We start from the raw sequence: 14,361 nt of genomic DNA on the forward strand, positions 1-14,361 counted from the left end.
CGGCCTTGCTTACATTTGCCACCTCACCATCTGGTGTCACAAATTTCCCCTGCCTCCAAAATGTTCGTACGCATCAGAGTCAGAGTTTGCTTACCGGCCGGCACATTTTTCCTTTATGAATGAGACCCCTTCAGAGGCGGACTCTCAGCCCTGAGCTGTGTCCATGGGCCTTTCTGGTAGTCGTTTTAAAATACTGTAAAATAGCCGATGTATCCTCTTGTATTGTACAAACGGCTGTAGATCGGCGTCAATTACGCAGGAGAGTTACAGCCAGAGCGTGCGCTGGAAACGAGAGAAAAGAGATCAGGGGCCGCTTTCACAAAGGTAGACTCTGACTATGGCTTAGATATGACAAACAGTCAGGCTTCAGATAGACGTCTAAATTCACCCATTTCACAAAGCAGTTTAGTTCTTGACTATCTTAAACAGGAGTATGGTGCATTGAGTTCTGGGTAAATTACTAGTGCTTTTTTCAAAACCAAAAAAATGGCCAACCGAGTAACCGCATCTAACCCCTCAAGTCCGTTTACCACAGCAGAAAATGTTTGTCCATTTTTAAGGGCATTTTACTTGGAAGACTAAGCCAAGAGTGAAGAAGAAGAAGCAACAACAACAACAACAACAACAACAACAACAACAACAACAACAACAACAGCCTGATATGGAAATAAATTACAGTAACCAGTGTTAATCCGACCGCTGAAAGGACCGCCAAAGACGTTCAACATTTGGTGCTACTGGTCAGCAGGTGTCACTGATTGTTACCATGGTAACATGGGTCTTAGAGCTGAGTGAGCCTGGGGGTAAGGTGTCTCATTTCTTTTGGCTTAAAATGAGTTGGCCTTCATTTTTGTGAAAACTTGCATTAGACTAATCTATGAGCAAAATTAAGGCTGGCCTAACACCATAGACCGGACTAAAACACCTTTGTGAAACCGGTCTGTCTCTCGCGCCTTGTGTTTTAATGCACCCTACACACACACACACACACACACACACACACACACACACACACACACACATACACACATATATATATAATTTTTTTTCATGTTGCCGTCAAGCTAGATCCAAAAACCATATCAGTGTCAAGCTGCATTCCGCCAACCAGTGGTGTATAGGATTCGTTGGAACTGTCGGCGACCTGGATCCTTTGTCACGATCAGAATCAGTCAATTATTTTTGTGAAATATTTTTTATCTGTTCTGTCATTTTTTTTATTTCTCATCGAAGCAGCTCTCGTTTGTTTGCTTGTTTTAGATTCACTTTAAATCTGTTTTGTTTGTTTTTTTAAAAGAGAGAGAGAGCGTCAGAGCATGCAGTGACACCATAGGTGTGGCGCTGTCCGGTGCTGAAACAAAGATATACAGTCTTAGGCTGAAACGTAGCTTCTTAGGGGGCCCCCCAGTTGTTCCGCTACAGGACCCTGTGTAAGTCACTTATAAGAAGAGAGAGAGTTTTTTTGTGATGTTACAGTTAATAGTTCAGTGACATTATGTGAGTCGGTCACATAACTTTGTGTTGAGTTTGTGGAAACTGGAAGCAGCCGTAGGACGATTTATTGAACCTTCTCTAACAGAGGCAGAAGCAGAGTGTCCAAAAACATGCGCTAAAAAGCTCTTTAGTGACATCAAAATAAAAGAGTTTACTATAGACTGTAGTGCCCGGCCCCAGCTCTAAGTTAAATTTATTAAATCACCATTTTTAAGGACATGAACCTGCTTATCATCTTCTGTCGTACAAACAAATAGAAGTCAAAGTTTACCTGTATTTGGCTTTCTGAAAAATTCACCGGCTTTTTCACAGCAAACACTTGAAGCTGTCGTAGCAGCTAAAGCACAGGTGGAGCTAACGTTATCAACAGGAGCTCGTGCAATGCAGAGACACACTTTTAATAATAGTTCCATCAAATATCACAGCTCAGTCTCCATCAGCAGCTGGAGTCAGCCTGTTGTTGAAAAGTAAAATAAGTGGAGTGTTCGGGAGTGATGGAGGGAGGTGGTGTTAGGACAAGACAACACACACACACACACACACACACACACACACACACACACACACACACACACACTCGGTGACAGTGAGCAGGGCGCTGCAGGCTACTCGCTGTCACATTTCTAATCCTCCTTATTGTCAGAGTCAGATATACACTCTGCCTTCCAGCGCTGTCTTCCTCCCTCCTCCCTTTACTCACCCGTTCCTCCTCCTCTTTCTTCATTCCTCCACCCATAACCCTGCCACTTATTCTCTCCATCCTGTCTTATTTGCTGTTTTAAATTTCATCTTTTGCATCATCTTTCTCTCTCTTCCTCCCGTTCAGTGTCTATGTCTCTCGCCCTCTCTCTCTCTCTCTACTCCAGCTGTGCGGATCGGCCCTCTTCGGCGGTCCTTCTCGCATGTGTGCCGGCCCATGATTTATCATCAAAGTCTGCGCACGGACGGGGAATCGAATAGCGTGTGTCTGGCGGTGGATTTGAGTCCGTATAAATAATGAAAGTGAAGAACTGTCTCTTTGCAACATATAAAACAACTTGTTCCCGCTCTGTGTCGCTCTGACTCGGCTCCCCGCTGAGCTGAGTGGGCCGACCGAGGCTAACTCTCACATGCTCACCATGCACCACCACGGGCTATGTGAGCGCCCAAGCACACGTGCATGTTTTGAGTCCACGCACACACGCCTGCATGTGTCCGCGAGCATCGCCGCGTCTATTGAGTTATAACTGTCAAATCTGCAGAGACGAGCGCCGCTAATCCCATTGTGTGGGAGGAGGAGAGGGGACGGAGGGAGGAAAGAGCTTTCAAACACTTTCACATGTCGCTTCTTTTAAAAGACAAGGAACTTTTTATTTTTGTCTTGTTCTGATGTCTCGTTGTGTCGTGTTTTTTCTTCCATGACTGTTTTTATTCGTCTTTTATTCGTCATCAGGTCAGAGGGGAGGTTAGAGGGAACGTTGGCTCGGCTTATTGCTGGTCTTTGCACGCTGCACTTGTTCAATTCGATGACGATAGCTCTGATTAGGAGCTGCAGCCACAGGTTCACACTGTGGCTGTCAGAAAGTTTAAATACAGACGGTTTCTATTGTAGGTGGAAACAGCCGCGTTGGAACTTTGTAATTACTTTCTGTTGGATCGATACAGCAGCCTTGTTGCTGTAATTACTCATTCAGAGCTGTTGGATATAACAGGCTGGTTAAAGTCACACTTCTGCACAGTTAAATATCTCGAGGAATAACGTCTTTATTGGACATTCAGCGCCAATGCAAGAAGCAGTTTGCCCTTTTTATCGTGGGTTAGCAAGAAAGAGGTCACTGATTTATCATTACACAAAGCTGTCGGGGTCTAAAATGTACAGTTTTAAAAGAGCAGTTTTTTTCCCGCTGATCCTTCGTCCTTGTTAAAACCTGGCACCTCCCCGCCCCCAGACTTTTGGCTGCACCGCAGCAAAGCTCGGCGCCAGCCGTGTAAAGGAAAACGTCTGTCACTGAGTGTTACACTGAGTGAGTGATGAGGTCACACCGTTGGTCTGTAAAAGGAAAAGATGCAACGGTGCAGCCCTCAAAGCTGTCGCTGGTTTGCACTAGCTCACGTGCTACGTGGGCTCGGCCCCGGTCAGCGATTGCCTCAGTCTGACCTTGTGTACTTGTTTTAAGGATTTTAAGAAGACTAGAAGTGAGGTAACCGTTTATTCAAACTCCCAAACCTGGACCTAAGTGTTGTGCACGTTCACGTTCATGCACATAAGTTATTTTTTATTTAATTATTTTAAGTATTTGTGGATTTAAACTCAAAATCTCAATTTTTACATCAGTGTTTTCTTTGGAAATGAGCTTTTGTCCCTCCTGGGTTTCTGTAGCTCCTCCCTTTTGTCCCTCCTGGGTTTCTGTAGCTCCTCCCTTTTGTCCCTCACAGTGCCGTTACAGCGGTCATGTGATTAACGGTGGGCTGCAGTTTTCCAAGTGTAAAATCTGTCGTTTTGCGTGTTTAGGAGCTTAGTTGCAGAAACGGAGAACAGAAGGCAGTCAGTGTGACATGTTGTCTTCTGCAGAAGCAAATAAATGCATGACAACATTCCATGTGTCGCCTCCTTCTATAACCCTCTCACATCCGTTACACACACGCACGTTTGTCCTCCGGTACGCACCTTTTCTCATCAGGATGCGGTAAGCCTACAAATATACAGTCCTAAGCACACCTACCTACCTAACTGGACGCAGGAACACAGCAGCAGAGCATCACATACACACCAATCGGTGTTGACGTTAGACGCATGGCGCATCATGTGTTTTTATACTGTGGGTCAGGTAATAAGTGAGACAGAATGTGGCAGACATCAAAGCGCTAAAAACCTGGACAACGTTTGTGATGTACTCTCAGATATTGTCCGGACTGAGGACACCCAGGACGTCTGATCACTGCAGCTAAGAGTCAACAAGCATCCTAGCAGCACTGTGAGGCTAAGATCTGCATGCTAATATGCTAACAATGAAACAGCTAATATGCTGATGCTAAGCAGATATGTTAGCATCTTGGTTTATAGCATGCTAACATTTCAGTCGAAGGTTAGATATTTGGTCTTCAACCAGCCTATTGAAGCAGCAGGTTTTCTCACCTGCAGAGGCTTCAGAGTCCACCTCTGCTGGAGCGGGCGAGTCCCAGAGGAACACCAGCCCCCCCCCCCTGTGCAGTTTTAATTGAAACAGCCCCCTGATGAGGTCTCCTAATGATGGGGGGGGGCGAGGATGTAGAGAGATAACAGGTGAAAGGAAAACACTCGGATGAAGAGACATGAGTGGATTTCAAATAAGCATCTATCCTCGTTTGCTGCACGTCAAACACAGAGGAAACATCACTGCACAAATGTGTGTGTGTGTGTGTGTGTGTGTGTGTGTGTGTGTGTGTGTGTGTGTGGTCCGCCGCGCTGCCTCCCAGGCTGTTATTAGGGTCGTTAAGTCGTGAGTAGTTAATTAAATCTAGCAGAGGTGATCACGGTCGGGTGTTCTCACTGCGTCAGTGCATGTAGTGATTAGCAGGAGGGCCGTGTTACACATTAAGACGGACCTCGTTACTGTAATCCACAGCACTCCCTCACCTCTCATCCTCTTCCTCTCTTCCTCTTATTGTTAGTTTGCTTGTTTCCTCGAATGTCTGCAGCGTTTCTTTAAACCTTGCACAGTATTTTGGTACACTAACGTAACTGCAGGCTTCACGATTTTGACGTAATGTTAGGAATGCGTTCTCCTTCCTCCTCCTGCATTGGCTTTGTTTCTGTTCTGGCACCATGTAATCCGGTGTTAGGAAGGTCGTATCATTTACTCTGTGAGATCAGTTTGTGCGAGACTGCAGCAGGTGTTTAATCCCACCACGTTGACATTGCTGCTTCCTCTGATGCAGGGACGAAGGCAGTCCTGCTTTTCTGTGTCGTCGGGATTGGAGTGGAAGTTTATCCTCGATCCTTGTTTCAAGATGTTTACTTTAACATTTAACATTCAATAAATATTATAGTTAACAAAGTGGCTTTCCTTCTCCTTGACCTGTCTCCAAACTCTGCCTCTCTCCTCCCCGCTGGACTTCAGGACACCTGCTGATGTAGTTTTAAAAGATTCCCTCTCAGAGAGCGGGCTGCTCTCCTGGCAGCGGGTCGTTTCCCCCTCTAACGAGGAGACTGAAGAGAGGCGGACAGAAGGAGAGATGGAGTAATATGTCAAGGGGAGCTAGAGAAGGAAGGGGGAGAAGATGGAAAATGGACAGACATGTGATGAGGGGAGAGATGGAGAAGAGAGAGAATGAGGGAGAGATGAAGTAGGGATGGGTGCTTCTCAGCCCTCGGCACAGATACTCAATGATTCATGGACTAACTCCAGTGATATCAGTGGGCCTCCTTTAGGAAGACACGCACACATGAATACACACACACTGATACAGGCCAGCTCAAAACTTGGGCAGAGCGCTGAGCGTCACCCGGTTGGTGGTAAATCTGTGAATGCAATTTAGATGAAGTTTGACTTTAAGTCTTGTTCTTACAGCCAGTGGAAACCCAAAAACCCCGAGCCTTCAAGCATGAACAATTAATTTACATCCACATTTTTTCATTTAAGTTTCTGAAAACATTTCTGATACGGGGTTTGAATTGGGGCGTGGTTTAGCTTCTATATTTATCACGAAAATTAACTCACAAAAAATCACAGCAAAGTCACACGACACCTATTCTGCTCTTTACACCAAGCGTTAGCGACGTCCACAGGCCTCTAAAAATACATCAACTCCAACGTGCCTTATCATCAAAGGCTCGCACATTACCGACGTGCTCCCGTGATAAACAAGATCCTCTTCACAGATCCTGCAGGCGATCCTTGTCTCTGCAGCGTTGAGGCTGAAATGCTCCCAGGCTTCACAGGTTTCAGGACGCGATGGTGTTGCATCGGCCGCCGTCATTTTGCTGTTTTCTTTACCAGTCGCTTCCTGCTCACTGTTTTGCTGCACAACTCTCAGCAGAGATAGGAAGGATGTGAGATGGCTCACCCATCAGCAACTCAGCTCCAGAAATCGTCAGGTTTGGAATGTCGACTGCAGAGCTGAAGAGTTTTTAGACGATCCACCGGTATATTCTCGTCGTATTTCAGATTCTGTAGCTCTGAGCCGTCGCCTGCAGAGAAACGGTCGTATTTCACTCCAGCGAGAGTGCCGTTCCTTTCAGAGGGAGGGGCGCAATGCACGCTGGGTGTTGTAGGAATGTAGAATGGGCGAAACCACGAGTTGTTTGTACAACTATCTCCGTAGCTATGGCGCCAATTTCAAATATTATTGCTTCTATTGATTACAGAGAACATCAGCTTTGACTGACAGCGACTTGGGGAGAACTGCTCCTTTAAGTCTGTAATAGTATGTCAATGCTAACACTACAGAGCCATTTAGCATTGCATTCATAGCTTAAGAACAAGTAGGGGCATTCAAGCTAACGTAGCGTGTGTTTGCTAACCGCTAACTATGATATGGGGGGAAGGATTTTGTAACTACCACTCAACGACCAAATGCTCGTCAGACTGTGACTCAGGCGACTCAAACATATCAGGCTGCACTGAGTGTCACGTGTGTTAATGTCGTGTACAGAGGCAGGTTAATGTGTCTTAGAAGATCGGCCACGCCCACACGGTCTTAAAAAGAGGTCTCTGCAAATTTAGCTTCTTTTTTTTAGGTTTTCTTGTTGCTTTGAAAACGTACTTTCTTGTATATGTTTGTGGATGCTTAATGAGACTCTCCTCTTTGATATTAATGTACAGTTTTACTCTTTCAATTCCAGACATGTTGAATAAGGTGAAGCCAGTAACTGAGTGTGTGTGTGTGTGTGTGTGTGTGTGTGTGTGTGTGTGTGTGTGTGAAATGGAAAACTGAAATGAAAGTAATAGTTTGAGCACTTGTTTTCCTCCCTGCGCGCTGCCTGAAGGTGTACCTGGGGATTGAGCGCTCTAACACAAACATCTGTTTTCTCCTTTTTAAACCCCAGAACAAATACCAGCTCTGCACATTAACACAATCTTTAATATGCTCCACGCTTCCCCCGATTCTCCTCCTCTACGTTAACACAAATCACTTGTACCTTTGTAATCCCTTACCTGATAAAAAACATCATAATTCAGGAGCGGGGATATTATCCGTGGAATTACATTCAGTTAGTCTGGAGTTTTTCTCGGCAGACACAGGAGTGGGTCTCTCTGTTCGGTCATTTCTTTCAGCAGAGATAATCTCTTTTTAGAAACTGTGATGCAGACGCCTCCAGTCGCTGCGGAGACGTGTTCCTGGCACGGCGGACACAATGAGGAGGTTTTCCTGCAAAGTGAGATATAAACGGTTTGAAAAGACGGAGCCGTCTCCTCCGGAGTGATTGATGTCACTAAATTAAAACAAGCTGCGGTACTTTACTTTATAAAGGACGCTGTAATCCTCGCTTGACAAAATGATAGACTGGATCATGTTTTACATGTAGCGCATGACAAACTTGAAGGGGAGTTTATTTTAATGAGCCTCCGAAGAAATGAAAAGGAAAGTTTTCAGTTTGAGGAAAGTTTCAGAAGTTTTGACAGGAGCTCAAAAGCTTCGCTGATCAGACACAGATTGCTTGTGGTGCATTTAAGGACTGTACGGATGGTTTTCACCAGTTAAGGCAACAAGTCCTCACACTCGAACGAGCTCAAAAGGCTGTAGTGAAAGTCTTGTTTGTTTGACCCGTCCATTCCCCTTAATCACCACCTCAAACAGACTTCATCGCTCTTTATGCAATAACCACCGGCTTCAGACAAATAAGAGGAGGTTGCAGCCGAAGCGTGTTCATGAACTGTCGTTTGTCGTGCGTGAAATGCAGACAAATTAAACAACTATGTGAAAGTATATAAAGCAAAGACTGTATAAAAAGATGGCCGACATGAAACAGCCCCCTGCTGACTGGCTGCAGTATAGCCCATAAAGCCCGCCTCCTCCATGTTAACAGATGGGACATGAGTCAAACTATAAAATCAAAATACACGTCAAATACATTTTTCTCCAACATGGTTTGAGTCATTATAGTTAGTTCTTATCATGCTGATTTATGTCCAAGTGTTAATTTTTCTGACAAATTTATTTTTAATTAGATATTTGATGCTATAAAAAGGGGGCGTGGCCTCATGATTGACAGCTCTGTTGACAAATGGGGCTCCTGCAGCGCTCTTTTCACGAGTAGCAGAGTAGAGGAGGAACGGCGAGAGGAGACGTTACTAACACTAAAGGTGTGTTTTAGGTAGAGGAAGGGGCGGGACGTCAATACTGCGGCTCAGCCAGCTGATCTCTACTGCACACACTCTGGATACAGATGAGCAAGATGGCCGCGCCCGCACCGGGGGGGGTTTTGGCTTCATTATTGTCCAACGAGAGGAGGTGGAGACATGTCCTTGATATAACACATAATAAATGCTGTTTTTAAGAGTCGCTTCAGGTTGATCACGTTGCGTCTGCAGAAATCTATCTTGGACATGTAAGGAAGTGTTCATGATGCCTTTCCAATAAAACAAGCAAAAGATGGATGTAAAAGATGGTCCTTTACTTGACCCGCTCCATCGAGCCATTCAGAGATCTCATCACCTGTTCTCCTCACCTTCATGAATCTTTCACTTCCTTTATCTGTCGCTCTGTGAGGGTGAATCTCCGTCCGTCCGTCGTTATCGAGAGGAAGAACCTCCCTTCCTCCTCCTGCTCCCTCTTCATCCCTTCATTCACACTGAGAGAATCAAGAGCATCAATCGCAGCGCCGAGCTCATTTCATTTTAATTGAGACGTCCATGTTAAGACGGACATGAATATTACATCCACGGGCCCCATTAATATGCTAAGGCCAGTCTAAATGTTTTAATATTCACACTGTGAATTATTGAGTGTGTGTTCATGGGCAGCGGCAGATCGTTCGTCACTAATGTTTAGTCTCTGATGTTCAGGAAGTGATGGAATTTTAATCGCCTACGCCACAGCTAAAATAGGCCGGGATTTCCCACGATGCACTGCCACATGTGCTTGACCACCCTCCCTGCGCTGGTGACCTCGGAGTTAGCGTATTTAGCTTTCTTAATTAGAGAGAGACAAAGAGAGAAGTGTGTGTGTGTGTGTGTGTGTGTGACAGGTATTGCTTCCCATCTTCAGGCCTGTCTTTCCGTTTCCCCATCTGTCTCTAATGCATGTCACACACACACACACACACACACACACACACAGGAAATTATTCCAAAAACTCCTCATCTGATGTTCCACTGAGCACAGACGCGTCGGGCAGCGGCCGCACCGATAAAGTTGGTGTTTCATGTGACTGCACTCGGCAATTTAAAAAGAAGCGGGTTTCATGCTGGCGGCGGCGGCGGACGCCGTTGCCTGCGGTTGCACTCACACACACGTGCTGGCGTCTTGGAGAGGAAGATGGATCGGAGTACAGATTGTAAGTGACATGTTAATTTCTTCTCCGTCACTCACGGCCCGAGCGTCCGCTATCAAAGTAAAAGGGACACGAGCCCCCGCCATCAAGGCTCTCCTCTTCTTCTTCTCTCATTTCTTCCCTTTCCCTCCCTCGTCTTCCTGTCGGGCAGCGTTCAGGGTGTGACTATGATCAAGGAGATGTTCAGTGTAGCTGCTGCTCACCGCCCTCTCTCACAGGGATCTGTTTGATTCCTCCTCCTCCAGATGACTGCTCTTCATCAGCCCCTCTGGGCAGCTTCTCATCTAAAAGGTCAAAGCACATGTTTAGACACTAACGTCTGACAGTTGTTTGTGTGAGGTGCAGAAGGAGGAGTGAGAGGTCACACTGGATATATGATCTTTGCTCTCTGTTTTGTTTTTTTACTGCTTCAGGCAGCAAATTCAGGAGGTGACAGAAAAGCACAATAAAGAGGGGTCAGAATGATGTGTCAGCTTAAATAAGATTTGACAGTAAACATTTTATCAGGTATGAAGTCAGTGGAAGAACGTTTACAGAGCTTCAAAGAGGTCATAAATGTGCTACGATCAGTGTTGGGTAACGTTACTTTTAAAACTGGTTACGTTACTGCGTTACCTCCTGAGAACTTGTTACTTTTGAGTTACTAAAAATTAAACCCCCTTTGTGGCTCGTTCCACATGTGTGTTATATCATCAGGTCGGCGTGTAGCCTGCTGTACGTCTACCTTTGAATCGACTCTACCGTCTCTGCGTCGCCTCTTTTACGGCCCATAATCTGTAACTCTGCAGCCTGATAACAGGACTGACAGACGCAGTATAACCTTTACAGCTCTTTATGATTCTAACAGTCTGACAGTGAACTGGGCAGAGGCATACAGTATTAGGCACAGCTGTTTCCATGACAACAATACAACGCAGGCTCTTAGTCCCACCAGTGTTGTGGAGCCGTGTTTAGCTGCAGATGCTTCTTCACATTTGTGTCGAGCTCTTCACAGCTGACGAGCACTTCTCCTCCAGACACAGCTTACATTTCACCGTCATGTTGTTCTCGTCCCTTTCGCCCAAACATTCAGAATAATGTGAATATTTACACAAAGTAAACGCTGTCCTCTCTCACAGCTCGCTAGCTGAATTAGCTAGCTACACATGCGCACTGACACAGCTGTGTTCACCTTCTGCTGGTACGCAGCGACCTGCCAAGAAGGAGGAGAGAAACAGAAACAGAGCTTCAGGGAGTTTCTGTTTCTGTGGAGACAAAAGGAAAAGAGAAATAAGGGCGATTTATTTTTCCAGTAACAGATTACTGTTTATGAAAAAGTAACTAAATAACAGATTACATGAATTGCAGAACTACTGCGTTACGTTACTCGTTATAACTGAAAATGTAATCTGAGTACTCCACTGTGGTTCTCAACTGTCGGGTCGGGACCCAAAAGTGGGTCGTGGAGCTGTTTTCAGTGGGTCGCAGATGTATGCTTGAAAAAAAAAAAAAAACTGTTGTGGCAAAAAGTCGATGCTGCGCTTTTATTTTGAAGAACATAGGTTTCCTTTGACGTGCGTGCAGTAGTGTAGTGCAGGAACTTTCCCCTGAGACCAGGAACCTTTTGAGAAACTCCTCTGCAAGAGAGCAGGGTCTGAAAGTCCCTCATGTGGGCGTACTTTCCAAAAGAAGAACTTATTAGGTGGGGTTTGTACCCCAGAACATTTCTGATTGGTTTAGCACTTGCAGCTTTGTTTCTGTGAAGTTGTGAACAAAATGTATATTCAAAAACAGCCGTTACTTCCTTCAGTCTGAGGGAAGACAAATCTGTGGATCTTCAGTGGAAACAAAGAGAACAACAAGTCCTTTAAGTTCCTCGAAAATAAGTTCAGGGTACTTTAGGTGGAAACATGACTTTATTTTGTCCAAAGGCTCTACATGGCACAATTTTTCCAAACGTATTTCAGTCAGACAACTCATGTTTCATCACGGCTCCGACCTCATCCCTCCTCACAGATTTATACTACATGCAGAAATTTGAGGAGTGATGAGATAATATCTTGAACCCCCATAGCCGCAGCCTGCAGGTGGATGCTGGGGTGGTGGTGGGGCTGAAAGTATGAGCGCAATACTGCTGCAGGGCAGCGGTGGCAACGACAGAGCAGAGGGAGAGAGAGCGGAGATCTTGCAGCTTAAATAGACGCAACATTAGGAGGAAGTGTTGTCAGGTGATTGTGAAGAATGACGCATGTCAGGTGTGAAATCAGTGCAGCTCGAGTCGCCTGCCTGAACCAGCTGGCAGGCGTCGCTTCATAAATGGTTAAACCCTCTGAAAGAAGCTGAACCTCCAAGTCTCCTGTTCAACATCCAGATTGATCAGGAGTTACTTTTGAGCTTTAAAAAAATGTCTGAGTGCATTATGAAAATGCTCCATGCAGCACAAATATTAATTTTCTGTTATCACTCTCCTATTGCATTCCTTCTTTGGTGTCTCTTTAACTTTTTCACTTTAACATGAAGCTTGTAGCACGTTTACATTTCCAAATGTTTAATGAAGCCTGCAGTTCGTCCGCTCTACACGTCACTTTATTAACGAGTGATTTCAGGTTGTGAGGGATGTCCTGCCGTTTGGTTGAGTCTCAGTTTGGCCTCGATTACACGTGTCAGTGGAGTGTGTGTTAACCAAACCATGTCCTCTTCTCTCTGTCTTTGTGTGTGTGTGTGTGCGTGTGTGTCTGCAGGCAGCCCTGGTACTACGGCTGGGGCTTCAACCTGCCGCGGGGTCAAGCTCTGCTGGACAAGTGGAACCAGATCCCCGACAACACGGACATCCTGGTCACACACTGCCCCCCACTGGGTGAGACTCACATTACAGTACACACACACACACACACACACACACACACACACACATGTTTATGAATATTCATGAGCTCACATATAGACACATGTAATGATGCATCGCACATGTTTCAACAATATGTACATACATAAACAACAAGCATGAGCGGGGTTAGTTTATTCACACACACACACACACGCTCCATCACACATGTAAAGGTGCACATGTATGTACACTTATTAAATATACATACACACACTTAAAGGAACGGAGCATGTACATGTGTTGCATCATTTCAGGCACAGACGTATTTAAGCATATGTGCTAAAACAGGTTGCATGTGCACATGAAAGCACCGAGGCAGGTGTGTGTGTGTGCATAAACACACATACAGTATGTACATACACACACTATGGACAAAAGCTGCTAAATCAAATTGTAGCAAACAGAGACTCAAAAATAGATTGACGTGTAAAAATGAGGCCAACAAATTTAATGTCTCAACATCAAAGACTAAATGAGATTTCAGAACCTTTCACACTAGTTTGGAGGATTCATGGGGCGCTGTTACTCAGAGAAACTCAAAGCACATTTATTTTGTTTTTCTATTAAATGTGTGGCCTCAATAATAGCCTCCTCCACTGTTACATACAGGCCTGCAGCATATTTAAACATGTCTGTAAAGAACCTGTAACACTCCCTGCTGCACCGTGTTCACACCTGCTCGTCACATTTTTCCCAAATTTAAATCGATTTAAAATAAAAAGTTTCAAAGCAGGAGCATTCATTCTTTTTGCATCAGAAAGAAAAGGCTTCCGTCTTTTGTTAGTTCATTACATGACTTCATATGCAGACTTAAACATGGTGGAACCCGCCGGTGCAAGGGGGGGCGATCCCAGTCTGGCAGAGGGAGGAGGTTGTTGTTTGCATTATTCTGTTTAAATTGATCTGAAATAAAAAACGTGATCGCTTCATCACAGCTTACACAACCTGCATAACCTTGAGGTTGTGCAGATTTTTAAAGATACTCCAACAATAACATCACAATACGCAAAAACAATGTAGGACATGTATTTTCTTTTGAAGCTACGCCTCATAGAATAACTCTTCAGCGCACGTTTCGGCATTCACGGCTACGGTTGCATTACTTTTGGGGCGGCTGTGGCTCAGTGGTAGAGTGGGTTGTCTCTCAGTCAGAAGGTCGGAGGTTCGATTCCCTGACTGCTACAGTCTACGTGAATGTGCACGAATGATTAAGTCCTGATTAGAGATTGACACGTTGCATAGCAGCCTCGACTATCGGTGTGTGAATGTGTGTGTGAAGGGGTGAGTTTGACAGACTGTAGTCTGAAGAGAGAAGCTCCACATGAGTGCAGTCCATTTCCATTTTTCCACTTTGGATCAGAATGTTTTGTGTTTATTTAGCAAAATCTGATGGAAAAACGTAGATTTTTTAATATTTTTATATAAAAAATGTAAAAATACTCCTTCAATGACAGAGCTCTGAGGGTCAAACATGCAGAGGGGTTTACCTCTGTGCTCCTGTAAATAAAAACACTCAAACATATTTATATTTATACAAAACACATGA

General features: G+C 44.9%; 1 protein-coding gene across 1 annotated transcript in view; it reads left to right on the forward strand.

Annotated features, from left to right (window-relative positions):
- mpped1 (metallophosphoesterase domain containing 1) overlaps positions 1-14,361 on the forward strand; it is a 94,653-nt gene that overhangs the window by 62,018 nt on the left and 18,274 nt on the right. Inside the window, exon 5 of the mRNA XM_069670758.1 lies at positions 12,670-12,785. Within this exon, the coding sequence (XP_069526859.1) occupies positions 12,670-12,785 (116 nt within the window). The remainder of the gene's footprint in view (positions 1-12,669; positions 12,786-14,361) is intronic.

Source organism: Semicossyphus pulcher, unplaced genomic scaffold (assembly GCF_022749685.1).
Source record: "Semicossyphus pulcher isolate SPU_LCO1_2020_fin unplaced genomic scaffold, fSemPul1.0.p SCAF_20, whole genome shotgun sequence".
Lineage (NCBI taxonomy): Eukaryota > Metazoa > Chordata > Actinopteri > Labriformes > Labridae > Semicossyphus > Semicossyphus pulcher.